Here is a 24,164-nt window from a genome sequence, read left to right on the forward strand (position 1 = left end):
CAAGACAATGACCCAAAGCACACAAACTCTCGCTCGCTCCCCCTTTCCTCTTGCTCGCTCCCCCTTTCCTCTTGCTCGCTCCCCCTTTCCTCTTGCTCGCTCCCCCTTTCCTCTTGCTCGCTCCCCCTTTCCTCTTGCTCGCTCCCCCTTTCCTCTTGCTCGCTCCCCCTTTCCTCTTGCTCGCTCCCCCTTTCCTCTTGCTCGCTCCCCCTTTCCTCTTGCTCGCTCCCCCTTTCCTCTTGCTCGCTCCCCCTTTCCTCTTGCTCGCTCCCCCTTTCCTCTTGCTCGCTCCCCCTTTCCTCTTGCTCGCTCCCCCTTTCCTCTTGCTCGCTCCCCCTTTCCTCTTGCTCGCTCGCTCCCCCGTTTTCCTCTACGTTTGCATTATGGAAAATGTCAATGCGCCAGCATAAATAAATAGCAGCGGCTGGATCTAATCCCAGTTAAAATGTACTTAACAGAATAAGATCAGGACATATTGACTTACATGCAGATTGTAGGTAGAAAGAAAGTTACCAGCATGTATGGCCGCCTGGATACCTGTTTCGTATTAGTTTTCCTCAGGAGGCATGATGAGGCAAGGGGTTTGACCAATAAGGTATTGTATTGGAATCAGATATAATCTAAAAAGGAGTGAGGAGGAGAGGCCCGGACTCTACCAATAGTGTGCGCGCTGTACGATCACATGACCAGTAACCTAAAACCCTGCGTGTATCACTTCCGCCAGCCATACGAAACCAGAAACAATCTTCTGTTTGTGTGACTAATAAATTTGGTTATAGGAAAAGTGAATGTCTGATTATTAGTTACGTCGTTATATATAATGTGCTCAAAGTAGGGCGAGCGCATCTAGGTCCCTCTCCACTGCGCATGTCACATGTCGGCGGCCATATTTGGATCAGGCTTGAATCAGTCAATACGTAGATGCCCGTATACATCTACATATTGGGGTAAAAACTGATTTAGTTGCAGTCTTTGCACTGCTTAGACATGCACATTGAAGCCTCCGTATACCGGCCACTACTTCCAGTGATAGGTTAATCATATGACTCACATGGCTTAATCATGAATATTCACTGTTCATTATGATGCTAGTGGCTCTGGACATGCCTACTCCTAGAAAAACAGATGCTATTGCTTTCATATGGGTTCTTTTACATACTCTGATAAAGTTCCTCCGATTTTGGTGAGCGGTTTTCAATTCTGTACCATATTCACACTGGTGTTTGTTTAATTAATTCTGCTAATCACCCACTGCTTGACTAAAAATTCACACACACACACACACACACACACACACACACACACTCTCACTCTCTCTCAGTATTTTTACTGTGATTTTGAATATATCTCCTGTTCCCAGATGGAGAAGCTGAAAGATGAATTAGATGAAGCCAGATTAAGTGAGAAACAACTAAAACACAAGCTTGACCATCAGACCGAGCTGCTAACTAATAAATCAGAGGAGCTGCGCATGATGTCTGAGCGTGCTCATGAAACTATGTCTTCAGAAATGCTGACCCTCCACCTTGAAATAAATGAACTTGAAAGTACAAATGTGAGTCACTAATCTGGTCTACCTGGAGGTATTCTTTTGAGTTTCTTCGCACTGGTGGTAGAAAGCTTAGAGTAACTGCTTTCAGCAAGCTTTTGATATGTCAGAGACCTCAGAATTTTGGAATGGTGGGGGCGTTGAGTGCTGAGACATCTACCGCCGCTGAAACCAAAGGTGCAAAATTGTGTTCATCGCCGGTTTTAGCATCACAAGGCGTGCCGATCACTACTGAAGATGCATTGCGCTCAGTTGACTGCGTCTCTACCTTTTTTTGTTTGAGCGATGGTGGGGTCTCCGTACCCGAACCACACCGATCCAAACTTCTGATATCTCTGCATATCAAAAGTTTGCTGAAAGTAAAGTTACTCTTTAATAGATCAGGACTTGCACAATTTGTATTGTAAGGATTTTGTGCAACCACTGAACTTTCGATTGCACTATTTAATCATATTATACACACTCTCACTCTAGCCAAAAGTATGTGGCAATCGGACCATCACATCTATTTTAGCTTTTTAAACATCCCATTATAAAACCATGTGGGTAAATATGGAGATGGGCCCCCTTAAAGCCTCCACTCTTCTGGGACTGCTTTTCACAAGATTTTGGAGTGTCTGGGAATCTGCTCATTCAACCAAAAGAGCATTTGTGAGCTCAGGCACTAATGTTGGATGGGAGTCTGGTTTACATTCATCCCAACTCATTCAAGGGTATTCTATGGGGTTGAGGTCAATGTTCTGTGCAGGCTCCTCCAGTTCCTCCACACCAAGCTTGTTAAACCATGTGTCATTGAACCTTGCTTTATGCACGGGGGCAGTCATACTGGAGGATGAAAGGCCTCCCTCACCCCCCCCCCCCCCCCCCAACTGTTAAGTTTGAAGCATACAATTGTCTAAAATGTCTCGGTATGCTGTAGCATTAACATTAGTCTATACTGGAAATAAGGTGCCTAACCCAAACCCTGAAAAACCGCCCCAGCCCATTATCTCTCAGTAGGCACTATGCTTTCTAGGTAGCGTTTCCTGGCATCTGTCAAATTTATATTGGTCTATCAGGCTGCCAGATAGTGAAATGTGATTCATCAATCCAGAGAACACTTTTCCACTGCTCCAAAGCCCAGTGACTGCATGCTTTTACAACTTTCCAGCTGACACTTGGCTATGCGCATGGTGATCTTAGGCGTAAGTGCAGCTGTTTTACCATAGAAACCCAATTCATCAAGCTCCCAAACCTTCAAACTCCAGAGGCAGTTAGAAACTCTGTAGTGAGATAGGTGACTTTTATGCGCCATACTCATCCGCACTCTCTGTAGTCTACCGCTTTGTGGCTGAGCTGTTGTTCCTTCTAGACTCCAACTTTACAATAATGGCACCTAAAATTAATCTGACCGTTTTGAAATTTCACAAACTGCCTTGTGGCAAAATTAGCATCCTATGACACTTAAAGTCTCTGAGCTCTTCAGTGCGACCCATAGTGCTAGCAATATTTGTATATGGATACTTCTTGGCTGTGTGCTTGGTATTCTGCACCTGTGTGCAATGATTGTGGCTATAACACATGAAATGATGGAGGCAGTGTACGTACGTATCTATCTAGCGATCGCTTTCTCACTGGTTTCTTTTTTATTTATTTTTTCTTCCTCTCTCTGCACTTAGATTGGAAACCTGTGGTTTACATTTAATAAATCCTTAATATATGTTTTGCTCTTATTTCAATTTGGGTTTAATAGGCACAACTGGAAGAAGAAATTAATGAATTACAATATCGCCAACAGCAACTTGTTCTGACTAATGGTAACCAAAGTCGCCAGTTGGAACGTCTTCAGTTGGAAAAGGAAGAGTGTGAAAAACATGCTGTTGGTTATTTCAATGCTTTGGAGGTATATATTTATAATATATATATATTTTTTTTTTTATCCCCCACATGCTTTTGAACGCTCTAGGTAAAGTTGATGTAATGCTGAAGTTGGTGGAGTGAATATATTGCGAACTGTCCTGCTTGTCTACGCTTATTTTAAGACTTGTTTTGAAGGCACTAGCGCTAAGCTCACATTGGCTGCTTAAAGTCACCAATCACTGGCCTCCGTGGGTCTACAGCACAGGACCGCTAAGGCCGGTGAATGGATGCGCTGATCATGTGGGTATAGTGGTACGTCATTGCTGCAGCCGTGTTAACAAACTGCGTTATGGAGCAACAGAGCAGCTGCGGGATTGGTCAGGTGAGTAATGTCTCATCTTTTATCGCTTTCCACCCCTGCCACCTTTTTTATTTAACTCGCTAATCCCCTTTTATGGCTGGTTTAGCCTGTACCTTACTACCGATCTATACTTTAATTTTTAGTGGAGTGTTTGATGGCTTGGTCACTTTTAAATTGCAATGACCTATATATATTAAAGCAAACCGATTTGTATTTTCTTAAAGTATTCTACATTTCTTAAAGCATACCTCCAGTAATCCATTTAAAAACCTCTTCAGTGTGTAAAGTTTCTTATTTAGAATTTAAAATGAGACTCCATGCTGTTTATTAGCTGCATTCACTTGCATGTTGCAATCAGTCTCTGATCGTTGGGGCTCAGAACTTTGGGATCCCAACTGATCTTGAGACTGATGTTGCAGCACTGAGGCCCCTTCACTGTTTTTCTCTGTGCAGGTAACTGTGGCATTTCTCCATTTAAATGTGACCATGCTGTAGTACCCTGCAAAGCCTGTGGAGGAGCACAGGGCATTGTGGTCCCTTAAATCTCCAGATCGCTGAAGCCTCTGGCAGTTAAACCCTCACTGATCAGAAGATAATGGTTTATCCTGCCGATATGCCAATATTGTCTGTGATTTGTAATACTTGCAGGTGGAGAATTTAAAAGGAAGGTGTCATGAATGATTTTTTTTTTTTTTTTTTCATATTGCTTTTAATATGATAACATAAATTTTATTTATTTGTGTTCTTTTTACTGTGTTCTTACTTTTACTTCTCTATGGGGGCTGCCATTTTTTTTTCATCTCTCTGTGTCCATTAACGACAAATACAGAGATGGAATACAGTACATACAACCCCATAGAGAATGCGAACGGGAGCCGTTCCATTCTCAGAAGCGTACGCCATCTGTGGGAACGGCGCATGCGCCGCTCCCACTCAGACCAAAACGAAGCTCCTTTGCAGAGCGAAATCCAGCGCCATTTTCATGTGGACCGGAAGCCGGTGCCGGACAGTCAGATGACTACTTCCGGACATAAGTTCAGGCGCAAGGAATAGGAGCGTAGACCGGCGGCGGCATGCAATTTATGTTAGTGTATGTGATGTGTGTATTATGTTTGTGTGATACTGTCTGCTGAGCACTGGATCTAATCCTCCTACACTGTGCAGTCGCTCAGAAAATGGCGGCACACAATGTAGAAGGTTTGAAGATTCAAACCCTTCCTTCTCCTGGCACTAGCCAGAAGAAGGGAGGGGGATTGTGTGAGGACACTAGAGAGTGTGTCCACCCCAAATTTGCAGCATAAATCAATGAGGTTGCTTTACCACATTGACCATGCTGGAATTTTGGGAACTGCTCCCTCTAGTGCCCAGCACATGGAAATGTTATAAATTAGAATCTAATTTATAATATTTCCTGACTTGTGAAAAAATAAAAAAAAATAAAAAGATGTGTAATCACGTAAATATCACACAAACATCAAAGAGGCTTCACAAAATCACTGCACGTAAGGAACTAAGAACACTGAGGTTTTAATCTTTGGCTTTGAGGCACGCTTTCAACACCTGGCTTTGTGCTGAAAGTACTTATCACTCTGTTCAATCTGTTCTGGCTCAGTTGCCAATTCTGTATATTCTCAGTAATATATACTTGATGCATTATTCTCTTCCCCTTCAGAACTAGGTAATATTTTTAAAAGTTTTGCGCTGGTTTTACACATATGTGTTCTAGTTAATATTAGCCACTTAGGTGATATTTACTGCTACTTAAAGGGGTTTTTTCCGCAGGATATGTTAAATGTCAGATGCAGGTCCCACTTTTCGGACCCGTACCCATCTCTAGTAAGGCGCCCCCTAAACCACTTCCTGACTATATGGTCGGGAGTTACGCAAACAGCGTAGCTCGCTGAGCTACGCGGTTTCTTTAATTCCCATAGTGATTGGCGGTTATGGAAGCCGCATAGCATGCGAGCTAAGCTGTTTCCGTAAGTACCATTTAATTCTATTGGACTGACGGAAACAGTGTAGTTCAGCGAGCTACGTTGTTTCCTATTGTCTCAGGCACACCACCGTGCCCGTGATCACAGCCTGCGATTGTGGGCACTGTTGGCCGCCGACGACCGCCTGATTATTATTATTTTTTTGGGGAGGTGCTCCCATACAAAGTATGGGAGCATAGCCCATAAAATGCGAGAGAACGGACATGTTCCATAATATTCATAACACTTCTATGGCACGGACACCCATCGGCTGCAATACGGAAAGGTGTCCGCGGCCAATAGAACTCAATTGGTCCGTAATTGCGGACCGTGTTACTGTCCGCAATTACTGTAAATTTTTACGCATTGGGCCTTCATGGCTGGAATTCACCTGCTGCTGCAACACAGAGCGGCAGAATGGGGTTTAGGGGCCCCCGTTCTAGAGAGGTGGGACCCGCATCTATCCGACATTTTATGACCTATCCTGTGGATATGCCATATGTCATAAATGTCTCATGGGAAAACCCCTTTAAGGTATTACTTTGAACACCATAGTTTGAATTAAGGCCTCTAACATGAAGCACAGCAGTGTGCATTGAGGCTGTACGGGATCCCTGAGGCTCTCTAGTACTGAACTGCATGGACTACTTGTGCCACTATGGTGCTTCATAGGGCACCACATTTTTCTGCCCTAGAAGCAATGCTTCCATCTGAGCAGGGAACAACTTTCAGATTTGCACAGTACATTTTGGGTGGCCTATTACGGCGCCAGACAACTCCGAGGTTGTAAGGAGCCATAATATGTTTGTGTGCAGAAGTCTTAACCAGTTCAGGACCGGGCTATTTTGAGCCTTCAGGACCAGACACCGTTTAGCCCTTTTTAGCACGTGTTAGTTAAATGGCTATAACTTTTTTTTATTTGTTGGGCTAACAACGTAATTTTTGTGGTTACTTTTTCTGTAGACAATGCAGGTTTCCTTTTTTTTTTTTTTTTTTTTTTCTTTTAATCGTTTTTATACACTTCCTTTTTGCGATTTTGGAATTTTTATTATTAAAGTTTGAAAATAATAGTAAAAAAATAAGCTTTATTAAGTTTCAGCAACTTTTTTTTGGTAATAACATAGTTTTACCCTAAGATAGACCTTTTTATTTGTGATCGTCATTGTCTACCGTAAATTTGAATATATTACATATCTATATTAGGGTAATTGGGTCCGCGCTAGCGTTACAATGATTGTCGGGGGGAGGGACGTTTTTGTTGTTTTTTTGGGGTGGGTATTTTATATGGTGTTTTTTTTTTTTTTTGCACTTTCTCTCTTTTTTTTTTTTTTTTAATTACTATGGTCTCTCCCTCAAAGGTCAATAAACACCTTTGGGGGACTTTATGTATTTTTTTTTTCTTTCTTTTACACCATGTTTTTCCACTGTAACTGGAGCTGCACAGCAGCCCCAGTTACAGGGGAAATCAGCCCTCTCATAGTGACGATTGTCACTAATAGGGCTGTGCTGGGTCTAGTAAGACCCAGCAGCAGTCTGTCAGTAACGGCACCCGCCGATCATGTCACCAGTCACATGAACACCGGGAGGAATAGAGACAGCGGCGCGGCCTCTATTCCTTTACACAGCGTTCATTGAGCGCTGTGTACAAGTGATCAGAGAAGACAGAAGTAGCGAAAGCTGCTTCTATCCTCTCCTCAGGGTCCCCGGCAGTCACTGACAGCCGGAGACCCGACATTCAGCTGCCCGATCGCTTGGGCAGCAAGTTAAAACCGGAGCCGTAAAAAGTCTATGGCTCAGGTTTTAAGGACCCGGACTGCTGGCCGTAAAAACACAGCCAGCCGTCGGGAACCAGGTAAATGGTATTCAGTGCACCTTTTTATTCTTTTGTCTTGTGCATGTTACGGTTATTTGACGTTTAAGCTAAGAATTGTTACTTAAAGGGGTTGTATCAGAATTGACAATTATCACCTATCCACAGGATTGGTGATTATCTGATCGCTGAGGGCCCTACTTCTGGGGCCCCCGCCGATTGTGAAAACGGGAATCCCGAACACACTTTCCTCTTCACTGCTCAATCAGTGAGGGGAACTTCAAATGGAGTGGTGCCTGGCTGTTTTAGTCAAACACATAGACCTTTAATGGAGCGGTGGGCCACTCCATTCCAGCTCTTCCTCACTGCAATTAATGAAGTAAGGATGGTGGTGGGTATGGAACATCCCTTATCGAGATCAGTGGGGTGTCCTAGCGGTGTGGTCCTCAGCGATCAGACAATCACCTGTGAATAGCTAATGTTGATTCTGGGGCAACCCCTTTATTGGTGAGGGTAAACTTTCATAAGAAATTGGTTATTTAAAAATGTAATTGTGCTTACTGTACCATATGTAAACCTAACTAGATATATAGTTTTAATTTACATGTATTTTGTGAAATTCAATACAGAAAGCGCGTGAAACAATCCAGGAGCTGCAGATTCAACTTGACAGTGCATTACAGAAGGCCCAAGACCCGAACAGTAAAGGCAATTCCTTGTTTGCAGAGGTTTGTTTTATTATAAATTGTTTAGAAAATTAAGTTACAGGTTATAATTTGAAGAAATCCGTAATGACACCCCTTGTCCAGATGCATGGTGTGTTTAGAACATCCTGGCTTTCAGTTTGGGTTTTTAGTACAATGTACACATCTTCAAATATTAGGGTTACAATCCAGAATAATCTAATAGAATTATTTGCAATGTAGTATAGCATATATTGTACAACATATAGTGTGGTAAAACAATAGGCGGGTCCATAAAGTAAAGCAAATTATTGTGAACAGAGCATTGGCAGAGCTGGTCTTGTTAGTGTGAACAGGGCATAACAAGTTTTTCTATCTAATTTTTTTGCTGCGTATTTTTCCGTGGAAACCGTGGCAACATTTTCCGAAATTGATTTCAATGGGAGAAAGAGGCAGAAAATTCTTGCGGTTATTCCATCAAGAGATAGCAAAAAAAAAAAAAAGCCCGCAAAAAGAATTTTCTTCCTGCAAAAAACTCAGTGTGAACCAAGCCTTAGGCCCCATGCACACGACAGCAAAAAACCTCGGTTTTTGCGGTCCGCAAAAACGGAGCCATTCACTTTCATTGAACACTGACACCTTTCCGTAGCACTACGGAAGGGTGTCAGTGCCGTGGAAATGTTCCGGGAATTATGGAACATGTCCGTTCTTTCGCATTTTGCGGGCCGCATTTGTATGGGAGCACAGCCCGAAAATGCGTCAGTCAGCGGCCGGCCGTGCCCGCGGGCTGTGATTGCGGGCACGGTCGTGTGCATGGGGCCTTAGTGTAAAACTGACAGGCAATCTGTTAGGTCATGCCTCCGGCATCGCCTAACAGGCATTTGCTGAAGACAGACCTGGGGGTTTTTGTTAGGCCCCCGGCTGCCATGGAAACCCGACGACGACCCGCGATTTCTTTGCGGGGGTGCCGATGGGGTGACAGAGGGAGCTCCCTCCCTCTGTCAAACACTAGATGTCGCTGTCACTATTGACAGCGGCATTTAATGGGTTAAACTGCCGGAATCTGAGCGCGCTTCGATTCCGGCAGTTTCAGCAGGAGCCAGGCTGTGTATAACAGCCGTGCTCCTGCCGCTGATCGCGTGTGTGCAGTGGCAGTACCCGCGCCATCACAGGACGGATATATCCGCCGTCCTGCGCGAACTAGCAGCTGCAGAGGACGGATATATCCGTCCTTCGGCGTTAAGGGGTTAAAGGAAAGCTGAGCTCTGATTTGTTGCTATGGGCTTGACAACACCACCTAGAGACATACAGCAATGTAATACAAGTACATACACAGTGAATGAGCGGTTCAATAATTAAACCATTCCTATTCGGTTATCATGTAACCCTGTTAATGCCAAAGGTCACGCGTTTGGGGGGGGGGTGGGAGGTGAACGCACTGCAGACAACATTACTTATATAAACAATTGCAGGTACAAAAAGGCAGTTAACAGCAGAAGAACAAACTAATGCGAAATGTTGCAAAGCCAATTATGACAGAAGAAGGCGGCAATAACGAACTGCAGTTGGAAAACCTGCTGAGAAACGTTTAGTGGTCTCTCCCTGCGGTGTGTATAGAGCAGATTACACTGCACCAGTAGAAGGGTATTTTGAAGGGTGGTCTATCATTATCCGGAGGTCAGTGTGGATACAGTCTGTATAATAGAGATAGGGGGAGCAAAAAAGAATATAAAAACAAAAAACTATGAAGCTACATGTGGAAGGGGTCCACGTCTCCTGCCCTGGGAGGATCATCATCCTGCAAAAGCTTCCGCATTCTGTATTTTAATGTTTCATGAAGAATTGAAAGAACTGGCCGAGTGTTTTGTGGAGCCCGTTGTATTTTTTGCACAATGGGCATACCCAGGGGACAGTCTTTTCTAGAGCCTGTTGTGTTTTTTCACACACCAAGGTTAATTGCTAATCTTGCTATAAGTACAACAGAGAACTTTCTCCCTAACCAGGTAATTGTACCAAATATATCACAATGTCTTAAGTCCATATCTTAAAATTAAAACAATTGGGAACTGATCAATATAAAAATGTTTACGCGTTTTAATTGTTTTCCAACAAGGAATACACATTACTATCAAATACAATCCTGTCCTTCAGCCTTGGCTGTATTTTAAAAAAAATGAATGGACAAGAAATAATAAAGCTCAATAAAAGAATAAATGAGATTAGAAAAATCATACAAGTGAAGTTAAAGTAAACTAGAATCAAGGCACTACAAGAAGGACCAGGACGTATGATCAATAGACAAAGGAGGCCTGTTCAAAAATGTAACCAAGACCCGTACCGACATCTGACTGGCGATCCAACAATTTTTTTTTTTGCACAAGAAACTAAAGGCTCTTTTAGTAAGAGTACGCATGGGAGTTTATAACAGAACAACTTGCACAATATCTTAATAAGAATTCTGCAGTAATACCAGTATATCTCTCAAAATTCAATAAGGACTTTTCCCTCCCCCATTCATACCAATCGTTGCTGGAATAGGATCGCTGGTAGAGCATGAGTGGACCGCGATCTCCAACCACTGGTAAAGGATTTACCTTGACATATAAGAGACTCCAAACACATTATCGCAAAAAAAATGTAAAATGGTCAGGGAGCTGGAATTGGTTGTCATGCAATGTCGCTCTTACCCCAGTAAATCACATACCCAGGCCATACAATTTTTAAGCCACTATATGCAATAATACAGTTCAAACACTAATACTATCAAAGAATTCCTTTTTGTGGTGATGGAATTCCTGCTTAAACACAATTTCTTTGCCGTTTGACCAGGAATTCTACCTCCAGAAGTTCTCTGCTTTATTGGCAAATTATATACATGGCTAAATGTGAAGCAGAGTTTCTTTTGAATGACTCAAATCCATTTTTCTCCCATATGGAACGGTACTGTCTTTATATCGAGAAACGTGCTACTAATCTGGGAGGATATAAAAGAACAGCACAAGATTTAATCAAATATGTCAATAAGAACAACATGAACCTTGCTTTTACATTGGTCTTCAAAAATATTATTAATTTTCTAGACCGAACACTTAGGCCTCATTCACACGGCAGGGTTTCCCGGCCGGGTGCCGGCCGTTCATAAATCGGCCAGCACCCGGCTGCATTAGGAATAATAGACCCCTAAAGGGGCTATTCACACGACCGATTTTTTGACGGCCGGCAAAACTGGGCGTCAAAAAATAGGACATGCTCTATCTTCGCCCGGGTACCCGGCCGCCCGGCTCCCATAGAAGTCTATGGGGCCGGGTAATACACGGCCATCACCGGGATGTGTCCCGAGTGATGGCCGGGTTTTCCGGCGCTTGCGCTCTATCTCCTCCTCACAGCGCAGAGTGCATGTGAGGAGGAGGAGTTGATGCCATTCTGACGAATGGCATCGCTGTACACTGTGTAGCAGGGCCAGGGTGTACAGCAGGTGGAAGGGAGCGTTGCGCTGGCTCCCTTCCCCTGCTTGTTTTAAAAGCACCCTGGCCCGGCGTCACCTTCGATGGCGCCGCTAGCAGCTGCTGCGGCTGCTACTACTTTAGCGACGCCACTATAGCAGAGCAGGGAGGTATCTAGCCCCACTTTAGCTCCTTGAAGGAGCAGAATCCCCGTATTTTCGGGGATTCTGCTCCTGGACAGAGCGCTTGATGTCTCTGTCCATATCTGGGCAGTGACATCAGGGGAAACTCCTGAAGCGGAATCCCCGAACACATGGGGATTCCCCTTCAGGAGTTGCCGCTGATGTCACTGTCCAGATCTGCCCGGCCCGGCACGGATGCAAAACTTAATGCAAACCGGCCGGGCAAAATGGCAGATTTTACCGGCCGACACTCAGGCTCGGGAACGACCCGGTCGTGTGAATCCCGCCTAACCGGTAAGCACAATAAAAGAACTATTAGTCCATATGGGAAAACTACATCAATAAATTCCATTCTAGAAGCTAGTTCATGCCATGCTTCTCGTATCATGAAAAACATTTCAGTAGGTAAGCTAAAGAGGATGGATATCTACATGAAGCAGATCACATGCAACAGATTAAAATATAGATGCTATCGTACATGGTCACTAAATAGAGCGAAGAAGATAGACAATTGACTGAAATCGCCTATTGGCTACAAACACACCTAAAAATCTTACATCCAAAAATATAAACTAGGATAAACAACTAGTAAATACTGACACCCAACAAAGAATAATATTTACAACAGCGTATGGTACCCAGTTCAAACAAGTTGCAAATATCATGAGAAAGCATGTAGTGAGATGAACACTTATGTAATATATTGTCTGCAGATATCAAATGCGTCTGGGGCTGCGTTCACATCTGCGTCAGGGTTCAGTTTGTTTTGACGGAATGAATACGGTGGTCGACTACGCTATTGATTCCGTCAAAACGACGGAACCCCTGCACAACGGAGACAAACGGAAACCATTTGCACCGCATCCGTCACCATTGAAATCAATGGTGATTGAAACAGATACCTCTGGTTTCCGTTTGTGTCAGTTAGGGCTCCGTTCGGCGGAAAGCTCGTCGGAACGGAGCCCTGACGCAGATGTGAACGCAGTCTTAACCCCTTCCCGACATCTGCCGTATATATACGGCGCTGTTGGGAGGTGCTTCCCGCAAAGCGGCGTATAGGTACGGCGCAGTGATGGTGCAGGCTCAGAAGCAGAGCCGGCACCATCACCGCGGGGTGACAGCTGTATTATACAGCTGGCACCCTCCTGTAACTGCCAGGACTGGAGCTATTCTCCGATCCGGCAGATTAACCCCTCAGATGCTGCGCTCAGTAGATGCAATCGCTGGGTTGCTGTGGCAATCGGACGCCAGAAAATGGCGTCCGAGTCTGCCTTGTACGGGAGCCGATGAGGACCCGCCTGCGGCGCGTCCTCATAGGCTTGCTGTCAGTGAATAACTGACAGCGCTAATACACTGCACTACGTATGTAGTGCAGTGTATTAGAGTAGCAATCGGGGCATCAGGCCCTCATGTCCCCTAGTGGGACAAGTCCAAAAAGTTAATTATTAAGTCTTTTATTATGGGGAAAAATGTAAAAAACTATACATAATTGGTATCTCCGCGTACGTAACGACCCAAACTACAAAACAATTATGTAATTTATCCCGCACGGTGAACGGCGTAAAAAAAAACAAACATGAAAAGCAACGCCAGAATCTTTGTTTTTAGGTCACATCTCCTTCCAAAAAATGCTCTAAAAAGTGATCAAAAAGTCACATTTACTCCAAAATAGTACTAATAAAAAACGGCAATCCGTCCCGTAAAAAATAATCCCTGACACCGCTTTGTGCGCGCAAAAATAAAAAAGTTATGTGTCTTACAATATGTCGACACAGAAAATAAATTATTTTATAAAAAAAGTGATTTTATTGTGCAAAAGCTGCAATACATAAAAAAAAATAATATAAATTTGGTATCGCCGTAATCGTATCGACCCGCAGAATAAAGCTAACATGTAATTTAGGGCGCACTATGGATGCCGATAAAAAAACCAATAAAAAACTATTCCAGAATTGCTTGTTTTTGGTAATTTCCTTTACCAAAAAATGAAATAAAAAGTGATCAAAAAGTAGTATGTGTTCTAAAATGGTACCAATAAAATCTACAGCCCGTCTCGCAAAAAACAAGCCCGCACACCGCTCAATCAACTGAAAAATAAAGAAGTTATGGCACTAGTAATGCGGTGATGAAAAACATCTCAATGCGCAGGCCGGAGGGGAACATTCCTGCAGTTTCAGGGCCCTAGTATTTAGGAACTAGGAAGGGAAGGGACATAGCACATCCGCTGGAAGCGAGGGCGCCCGTATTATAACAGCGCAAAACTTTCCCAGTAATATTTCCCAAACTACGAAGGAGAAAAAGTCCCCAAAAGGTGCAGAGCGTTACAGAAGGGGGATAAGAAAGAAAACCGTTTATCAGTGTGACACCGGCCTGCGCATAACGGATCGCTTCACATCGTAACACACATCTATGTATAATTGTATTATTTACCCCATTAGTATACCCTCTTATTATGCCCTGATGTTCTCTGCACAGATTACATATGCCACCACATTATAAACTGAAATACCAGCAAAACCCCAAACAGAACTATTACCAAGCAAAATCCATGCTCAAAATGGCGGTCTTTCCCTTCTTAGCCCTACAGTGTGCCTAAACAGCAATTCATGGCCACAAGTAAGGCATTACCATACCCGGGAGAACCCGCTTAACAATTTATGGGGTAAGATTCTCTAGGGGCACAACATATTGTGCGGTGAATGGGCAGATCAGTGGAGAAATTGCAATTTTCACTTTGCATCATCCACTGCGTATTCATTTCTGAAAAACACCTGTGGAGTCTAAATTCTCACTACACCCCTTGATAAATGCCTTTAGGGGTGTAGTTTCTAAAACGGGGTCACTTTTGTTTGGTACATCAGTGGTTTTGCAAATGCAACATGCTGTCCGCAAACCATTCCAGCAAAATCTACGCGCCAAAAGATAAATACCGCTCCTTTTCTTCTGAATGCTCCCATATACGTAAACAGCTGATTATTTCTTCTCTATTCCTTGTAAAAATGAAAAATGTTGATCTAAAACTACATCTTGTTGGAAAAAAATAATTTTTCATGGCTTAATTCTAATTCAGCAAAAAACCTTTGGGATCAAAATTTTCACTATACCCCTAGATGATTCCTCAAGGGGTGCAGTTTCCCAAATGGAGTCACTTTTGGGGTGTTTCCACTGTACTAGTACTACAGGGGCTCAGCAAATATGACATGACACCCAGAAACCATTCCAAAATCCAAATGGTGCTCCTTCCATTCTGAGCCCTACCGTGTGTCCAAACAGATGTTTGTGACCACATGTGGGGTATTGTCTTTTTCTGAAGGTCCTTGTGGAAATGAAAAAAAAATACCTAAACCTACATTTTCTTAGAAAAAATTTAGATTTTTATTTTTACGGCCTACTTCCAATAAGTTCTGTAATACACCTGTGGGGTCAAACTGCTCACTGTACCCCTAGATAATTTCCTCATGGGGTGTAGTTTCCAAAATGGGTTCACTTGTTGGGGGTTTCCACTGTTTTGTCCCCTCAGGAGCTTTGCAAATGCGACATGGCCTCCGCAAACCATTCCTGCTAAATTTGAGTTCCAAAAGCCAAATGGCGCACTTTCCCTTCTCAGCCTCGCCGTGTGTCCAAACAGCCGTTTATTACCACATGTGGGGTATTGTTTTACTCGGGAGAAATTTCTTTACAAATTTTGTGGTGCTTTTTCTCCTTTAGTCCTTGTGGAAATGAAAAAAAATTAGCTAAACCTACATTTTATTTGAAAAAATGTAGATTTTCATGGCCTAGTTCCAAAAATGTTTGCAAAAAAACTGGCCGGTCAAAATGCTTGCTACACCCCTAAATAAACTCACTTTTGGGGGGGTTTCCACTGTTTTAGTTCCACAAGACCTGTTCAAAACTGACATGGTGCCTAAACTATATTCTAATAAAAAGGAGGCCCAAAATCCACTAGGTGTTCCTTTGCTTCTGAGGTCTGTGTTTCAGTCCAGTAGCACACTAGAGCCACATGTGGGATATTTCCTAAAACTGCAGAACCTGGGCAATACATATTGAGTTGCATTTCTTGGGTAAAACCTTCTGTGGTACAAAAAAAAAATGGATTCAATGAATTTCTGGAAAAAAATAATGAACTTTGTAAATTTCGCCTCTACGTTGCCTTAATTCCTGCGCAAAGTCTAAAGGGTTAAGAAACTTTCTAAATGCTGTTTTGAATACTTTGAGGGGTGAAGTTTTTAAAATGGGGTGACTTATTTGGGGTTTCTAATATATAAGGACCTCAAAGCCACTTCACAACTGAACTGGCCCCTGTAAAAATAGCATTTTGATATTTTCTATAAAATGTGAGAAATTGCTGCTAAAGTTCTAAGCCTTGTGACGTCCTAGAAAAATAAAATGATGTTCAAAAAACGCTGCCAAACTAAAGTAGACATATGGGTGATGTTAGTTAGCAACATTTTTGTGTGGTATAACTGCCTGTCTTACAAGCAGATACATTTAAATTTAGAAATTTTTTTGCAATTTTTCGCTAAATTTTGGTGTTTTTCACAATTAAATACTGAATGTATCGGGCAAATTTTTCCAGTACCATAAAGTCCAATGTGTCACGAGAAAACAATCTCAGAATCGCTTGGATAGGTGAAAGCATTCCGGAGTTATTACCACATAAAGTGACACACGTCAGATTTGAAAAATGAGGCTCTGTCAGGAAGGTCAAAAGCGGCTAAAGAGGGAGGGGTTAAAAAGCACCTTCATTGGTCAGCATGTTATTGCATAGTATGTTTACTACCTACAATAATGAAAAGGACCAAAAATTTAGGTTCGCCAGAGACCGACCGACCATGAAAACCAGACTGAACTCATTAATGTCAATGGCTTCAATGGAGCACTGGTTGTCACCGTTGCGCAACGGAATCGGCGCTTCCGGTATTTTCGTTCTGCTTCTCTCACGGAGAAGAACAGAAACCCAAATGCAGATGTGAACAGGCCCTATGCGGAACCTGATTTCTTAAGTGCAGCTGCTGTAGATTTTAAAATATTTGGAAATGAGACTTTTTACATCTTATCGTAAATTCCAGTGCTGGATTATTTTCCTTTTTGACTCTGTTTATACTCTCAAAGCTCTATACAACAGAGCTGACAAGTGAACTTCAGAAAACATGAAGAATCCGCCTTTTGTGACTGCTCTAGGCGCCAGTGTGAAAACTGGAATATTTCATAATTTGTCTTTGTAATTTTAAAACACCGAAATTTGTGGTAACCTGATTTTAAATGTAATTTTCTGATGATACATTCCCTTCTAAAATATCTTCACCCATAGCTATCAACTTACAAATACTACAATATCAACCCACGCAGAGGACCGTATAACCGCATCATAAAAGTACCCTTCAAAAATAACCGTGATGTCAGTCGCTGACTTGTACATTGTGTCTTTTAGGTGGAAGACCGTAGAGCAGAAATGGAGCGCCAGCTAATCGGTATGAAAGTCCAGTACCAGTCACTTCAGAAACAACATGCTTTCTCCAGACAACAAAGGCACCACATGAAGGTATGGCTGCAACAGTAATTCTTTAGCCTAACCTGCCATTGGTTAAAGAGGCTCTGTCACCAGATTTTGCAACCCCTATCTCCTATTGCAGCAGATCGGCGCTGCAATGTAGATAACAGTAAAGTTTTTTGTTTTTTTTTAAACAAGCATTTTTGGCCAAGTTATGACCATTTTTATATTTATGTAAATGAGGCTTTCTAAAGAACAACTGGGCGTGTATTGTGTATGTACATTGGGGCGTTTTTACTTGTTTTACTAGCTGGGCGTTGTGAATAGAAGTGTATGATGCTGACGAATCAGCATCATCCACTTCTCTTCACAACACCCAGCTTCTGGCAGTGCAGACACACAGCGTGTCCTCGCGAGATCACGCTGTGACGTCACTCACTTCCTGCCCCAGGTCCTGCATCGTGTCGGCACCAGAGGCTACAGTTGATTCTGCAGCAGCATCAGCGTTTGCAGGTAAGTAGCTACATCGATTTACCTGCAAACGCCGATGCTGCTGCAGAATCAAATGTAGCCTCTGGTGCCGATGTGTCCTCGCTCGTCCGACACGAGCTGGGGCAGGAAGTGACGTCACAGCGTGATCTCTCGAACACGCTGTGTGTCTGTGCACTGCCAGAAGCTGGGCGTTGTGAAGAGAAGTGGATGATGCTGATTCGTCAGCATCATACACTCCCATTCACAACGCCCAGCTAGTAAAAGAAGTAAAAACGCCCAGATGTACATACATAATACACGCCCAGTTGTACTTTTACTTTAAACACGCCCAGTTGTACTTTAGAAAGCCTCATTTACATAAATATAAAAATGGTCATAACTTGGCCAAAAATGCTAGTTTAAAAAAAAAAACAAAAAAAAAAACGTTACTGTAATCTACATTGCAGCGCCGATCTGCTGCAATAGGAGATAGGGGTTGTAAAATCTGGTGACAGAGCCTCTTTAACTAGCTTTTTTTTCTTTACTATGTAGAAAATCCTTTGTTATATGCATGATTAGGACTTGTTGAAGATCAAAATCTGGAGAATAGTAGATCATCTTTTGAAAATCTCTGATGCTTTGACGATGCGACGTAGGTTTAGATAGCACCAGGTGATTCAGTATAAGAGTGCATAGATAGGGGCCCAACCCGATATAGACTGTAGAAAGTATTACTCACACCAATGGGGATAATTTTGCAGGTAAAATCTTTAAACTCTCATACCAGGGTGCAACGTTTCGGTCCTGGCACCTTCACAAGCGGTATACCGCTATTCCTTGCGCCGTCATGCCATCTTACCAGTCGATAGAAGTGCTTGAAAAAGGTCCGTGCCAGGACCGAAACGTTGCACCCTGGTATGAGAGATTAAAGATTTTACCTGCAAAATTATCCCCATTGGTGTGCGTAATACTTTCTACATGTGATGCTTTGACGTTCCTTTCAGCTCTTATAATGCATGCCGAGGGGTTCAAACTTTCTTGTTTTTAGAATTGGTGGAGGTCCCCATTGAACACTTTTGTTGCATAACTAATTATCGTGTCATAGAAGTGTTTAGATGACAATTAATATCTACAAAATAGTTCAGACGTGGTGGATTGGCCTGCGGTGGATTTGATGTGGATGTCACTTTTGTATTGCAAAACTCTTGAAAATCTGCTGGGTACCCTGAATTGCACGTCTAATTTTCCACTAAATGTAGAGGAGGTTACGAAAACCTTATCCACGTGCATTATACTTTAAATTTGTAAGGATTTTCGGTGCATTCGCCACAACAAATCTGCCACATGCGGACTCGTAGCTCCCCCTCATAGCCCCAAATTTCAAGTGTAAATTTTAATTGATTCCTTTTTGTAGCGTTAAAACTCTTGATCCCACTTGTGTGTTATTTTTTTCAGGTGCAAATAGCAACTCTGTTGCAGTTGAAAGGTTCCCAGACTGACCCTGAGCAGCTGGTAAGGCTACAGTCAATGGTTGCACAGAAGAACAGTGAAGTTGAGAAACTGCTATCAAAATTACGCCAACTAGAAAAATGGCAGGTATGGTGAAGCACATTTCCCAAAGCTTGCTCCTTACTTTAAAAAAAATAAAATCTATATATATATATATATATATATATTTCATGAGCTGGCTATCGTCCTCATAATAAAGTCTAATGCCATATACGAGATTGCATAAAAATTGTTTTGTAATAATGAGATACCTTGCTGCTTTGCATTCATCCTTCACATTCTCCTCGTCAGAGTTTTCTGTCAATGACGTTCTGTACCAGACACAGTAAGTAAGATGTGGCAGCATGCCATCATTCGTTAAATAATAATTAAAAAAAATCTCTTTATTCACCTATAATCTTAGCCAGGTGTATTCACAGTGCTGCCCTCTTTGATATTTTTTGTATCTTTGAAAGGCTGTGTTAATATGTATTTCGCATATGCACAAATATGCTCATAGTCTTTAATAGCCTAAAGCATGTCAAGTGTCCTCATGACATGAGAAAAGTGTTTTTTGTTTATTTAAATGTATATCCATAGAAGTGATATGGGTCCGGCACACTATCTAGTAAAATCATTGTTGCTTTATTGATAACACATTTAAAATAAGATCGATAAAAATCTCGGTGAAGAAAGCTTACGCATTTCAAAGCTATTGGTTCTTACTCATAGCAGGATTTTTATCCATCTTATTTTAAATGTGTTCTCAATAAAACAACGATTTTACTACATCGTGTGCCGGACCCATTTCACTACTATGGGTATCCACCTACCTCCGACGTAGATTTCTGTCCGTTTGCACCGATAAAATACGGAATGTGGTGAGCAGACTTTTTTCTACTTTTTGTGTATGCGTTGCCAAGTATAGTCAACTACACTGTTTAAAACAAGGGGATCTTTCAAAAAATGCTAAACACTCACTATCTGGGGCACATAGCCCTGGAAACTACTTCTACATGATTTTCAGTGAGGAATCATATGGTCTGGCCAGATTAAATCTATCAAAATATGTTTTTTATTGATCATTTTAAATTGTGAACACGATGCTGGTGAGCCAAAGGGACCGGTATAAAGTATAGGATTTTCTCTAATAGCAGACGTGCACTATACTGCAGTGTGCAAATTCCAGCCCACTGCAGAGAGGGGGAAAGATGAATGGCAATAGCCTTACATCTACAGGAAGCAGCCTGGAGGAGCTTCGGTCACCACAGTTTTCACCCAGTCCATTCTTTCGTTGTTTCTGTGCGACAGCCCTGGCTTATTTTGCCTGATATTTTCTATTCCGAGACAGCAGTGATATCTGACTTCATGATTAAAAGTGAGACTTTTAGATCTGTAATACACCAAAACAACAAAATGGAAGTCATCGATTCCCTCTTTAACTTTAATGGCGTTATTAGGGTTGTTTAAACCTTTTTACAAATGGCTGCAAATGTCCTAATATGAAAAATCCGTACTCCTGTTTTTCAATTCGCTGGCACTCTGCGGCTCCTCTGACTTATGCAGCCAATCCAAAGCTTCAGCGGTTATGTTTTGTATTTCTGGCATGAGCGCTCAGCGATGGATGCCAGGAATACGACACATCACCGCTGAGCCCTCTGATTGGCCGCAGCAGTCACACTGTGCCCACATGTGATCAAACACTGGAAGGAATGCAGGGGCAAAAGAAAAGGTGAGTACGGATTTCGTTTTTTATATCTTGTGTACACGTGGTTACCCAGGCCGCAAATGTCCCAAGGATCACCGCTTTCTGACCACTATATGACTTGCGGTTTTCCATCTCTAATTGTAGGTTTTCCCTGAGAACGGCTCCAGAAGGGGTGTAAACTAGCTGCTATGCGGTCTCCCACACACAGCACTAAGAGAAAAGTGGAGATCTTGCTCCTAACTCTTAGGGTATGTGCACACGGTGAGAGGCTTTTACGTCTGAAATGACAGACTGTTTCCAGGAGAAAACAGCTGCCTCGTTTCAGACGTAATTGCTGCTCCTCGCATTTTGCGAGGCTTCTCTGACAGCCGTAAATTTTGAGCTGTGCTTCATTGAGTTCAATGACAAATGGCTCAAATTACGTCGGAAAGAAGTGCCCTGCACTTCTTTTGACGAGGCTGTATTTTTACGCGTCGTCGTTTGACCGCTGTCAAACGACGACTCGTAAATGACATGATGTCTACACAGTACGTCGGCAAACCCATTCAAATGAATGGGCAGATGTTTGCCAACGTATTGTAGCCTTATTTTCAGACTTAAAACGAGGCATAATACGCCTCGTTTACGTCTGAAAATAGGTCGTGTGAACCCAGCCTTATCGGCAGCAGCTCTAACAACTATAGGCAGCAGCTGTAACCAGATCTTCTCATGAACCTGATATTCAGCTCATCGCTGGGGGGTGTCTAACAAGAATAATGCTTCTCTCTCTCCTTATTAAAGTGGCATACGGAACGGCCAAGCACTATGCTCGGCTGTTTCCGTTAGCCAAAAAAGACTTTGAATGGAGCAAGACCACGCATGCCCAAATTCTTCTTCATTCAAACTCCTCCTAGCCCTTGTCTTGTGGCTAGTAATAATGGGAGACCATTCTGGCGATTTGTGGGGGGCCCGCCATTGGACCCTTACAGATCTAGCAGTTTTTCACCTATCCAGTGGATACAGGAAAAATGCTGGTAGCTGGAATACCCTTATAATTTGATTTAGGGAAGCAACACTATGGGATTAGGCTCTTGCCACTAGAAAACTGACACAATGTAGGAAAAACCCTGTTTGCTTCTGCCATGCAGGCCAAACTTTCCACAGGCAGACGCATTTTTTTATTTTTTTTTGTTTTTTAGTGCGGTTGTCCGTCTGGACTACCAGTTTAGTCAATTTCCTGAGGGTTCCAGAAAACTAGGCAGCACGCTGCGCGTCAACCACCGCCAGTCACCTACCCCTTTTTCTGCTTACGTAGGTGGCATGCAGTTAACCTTACTTTAGTGAGAGATTACCAAAGAGGTAACCCTGCATGTAGACTTTGGAGGGTGAGTGAGGGGCGTCCTGCAAAATAGAATCCCTGACACTACCCTGGGTGTGTTCTTCCTGTCAACCCTTCCATGTAACCCAGATCACGCTTCAGCTTTTTCCCAAGCTGTTGGCTCTCTTCTCCTTCAGGAAGTGATCGCCTCCATTTCTCAGTCAGAAGATTTCCAAGGGTTCCACTCAGATCTCTTCCCAGTCCCCAAAGAGAACGGGTCAGTCAGGCCCATCTTTGACCTAGAGAAGTTGAACTGCTTCTGTACACACTCTAATGTTATGGATAAAGTCCTTACAGTCACCTCATTGGAACATGGTGAGTGCCTTACTCCATCGATCTGTAATGCCTACCTCCACATACCTATCGCAAGGTCCCACCATCTCTTCCTTCGCTTCACCAATTGTTCTCAACACTTCCAATTTCTCACACTCATTTGGACTCGCTACTGCTGCCAGGTTCTTTACCCACATCCTGGCAACTCTCACGGCACCTCTCTGCACCAGGGAAGTCTCTGCCATGGCTTAACTGGACAACTTCTTTATGTGTGCTGCCCCCCCCCCCAGAGAGGACAACCTTTTTCACCCTCAGGATCACCCTGCACACCTTTAAGAGATTCGGATGGTCTATCAACAGAGCGAAGTTATCCCTGGTGCCAACCAAGTGCATGGGGTTTCTGGGAATGATTTTCGATACCAGGACAGCCAGGGATAAGGTGGTATTTTGTCCTTTCTCCCAAAGATGGCCTCTGCCTTTAACATCAATGAGGACATTGTCCTCCCCTCCTTCTGCCAATGCCACTCCCCATCCCAGGGGTTTTGTTCTCCACTGACTCGATGTGGTGAGAGTATGGATCGATCTTGTTCAGACACTCAGACGGTTTGTGATTCCTGATGGGCCACGAGGGCCATTGGTGCATCCTGGTACAACGCCAAGCTAAAGTCTCTCAGCTTTGCAAGTTTTACCAGATTCATACCATGACTTCCTCTGATGCCAGCCTAAGTCGCAAGGTACTACAATCTGCTGTGCGTTAAGGGGGATGCACAGCAGATTCCTCCTCTTTCCCACCCTCTGGGTCTGCTTTAGGACATCCCCCATGGTGCTTTTTTCCCCAATGCTATTAACGAGAAAATTGGATTTTTGAAATCGCTGTAAAAAAAATTGTCATTCTTTCGGGTGTACAGAGCCTGCCCTCTTTTGTTATCCTAGGCCAGGGACTCTTGTTCTGGTATTTAGTCGTCATTTTCTCAGGACCATGGATGTGCTGTTCTGTTTTCCTATTGCTTTTGTGTAAATTGAATAGTTCGATGTCTGTGGAAAGTGTCCTGCTTGGGCGGAGCCGACCACTTTTTTTTTTTTTTTTGTTTAAACCTGAAGACAATACATAAATGTATCTCTTGTGTTCCACAATACAAATGTACTTTATTTTTTTTTTATATATATATATATATATATATATATATATATATATATATATATATATATAATATTCATTTTGTTGTCCTGTAGCAAAACTATGAAAATGACCCATCAAAGATTAGCACTGGTGCTTTGGTACAAGGTGATGAAGTCTATTATGTGGATTTACTCAAAATGAAACTGGAAAATTCAAGGTTTGTAAACGGTTTTATTGCTTTCATACACAACAGTGTTGGCTTGACCCTGCATAAATAATAATGGATTTTGTTCTCAGTTTGTTAGGAATGTCTTTCAATTCAGTTAACATAAGATTAAAGCAGTCTTCCGAGATCTGATAAAAGGGGGTGCCATAAAACACTACGAGCCTTTTGCCACTGACAGATCGACACGGCA

At 42.8% G+C, this 24,164-nt stretch overlaps 1 protein-coding gene across 5 annotated transcripts in view; it reads left to right on the forward strand.

Moving 5' to 3' along the window:
- The window catches only part of SPDL1 (spindle apparatus coiled-coil protein 1), a 70,801-nt gene that overhangs the window by 35,607 nt on the left and 11,030 nt on the right, over positions 1-24,164 (forward strand). For all 5 annotated transcript variants that reach the window (XM_075856398.1, XM_075856399.1, XM_075856397.1 and 2 more), the window contains exons 4-9: positions 1,361-1,555; positions 3,282-3,431; positions 8,162-8,260; positions 17,272-17,382; positions 19,258-19,398; positions 23,862-23,965. In XM_075856398.1, the coding sequence (XP_075712513.1) occupies positions 1,361-1,555; positions 3,282-3,431; positions 8,162-8,260; positions 17,272-17,382; positions 19,258-19,398; positions 23,862-23,965 (800 nt within the window). The remainder of the gene's footprint in view (positions 1-1,360; positions 1,556-3,281; positions 3,432-8,161; positions 8,261-17,271; positions 17,383-19,257; positions 19,399-23,861; positions 23,966-24,164) is intronic.

Source organism: Rhinoderma darwinii, chromosome 3, assembly GCF_050947455.1.
Source record: "Rhinoderma darwinii isolate aRhiDar2 chromosome 3, aRhiDar2.hap1, whole genome shotgun sequence".
NCBI lineage: Eukaryota > Metazoa > Chordata > Amphibia > Anura > Rhinodermatidae > Rhinoderma > Rhinoderma darwinii.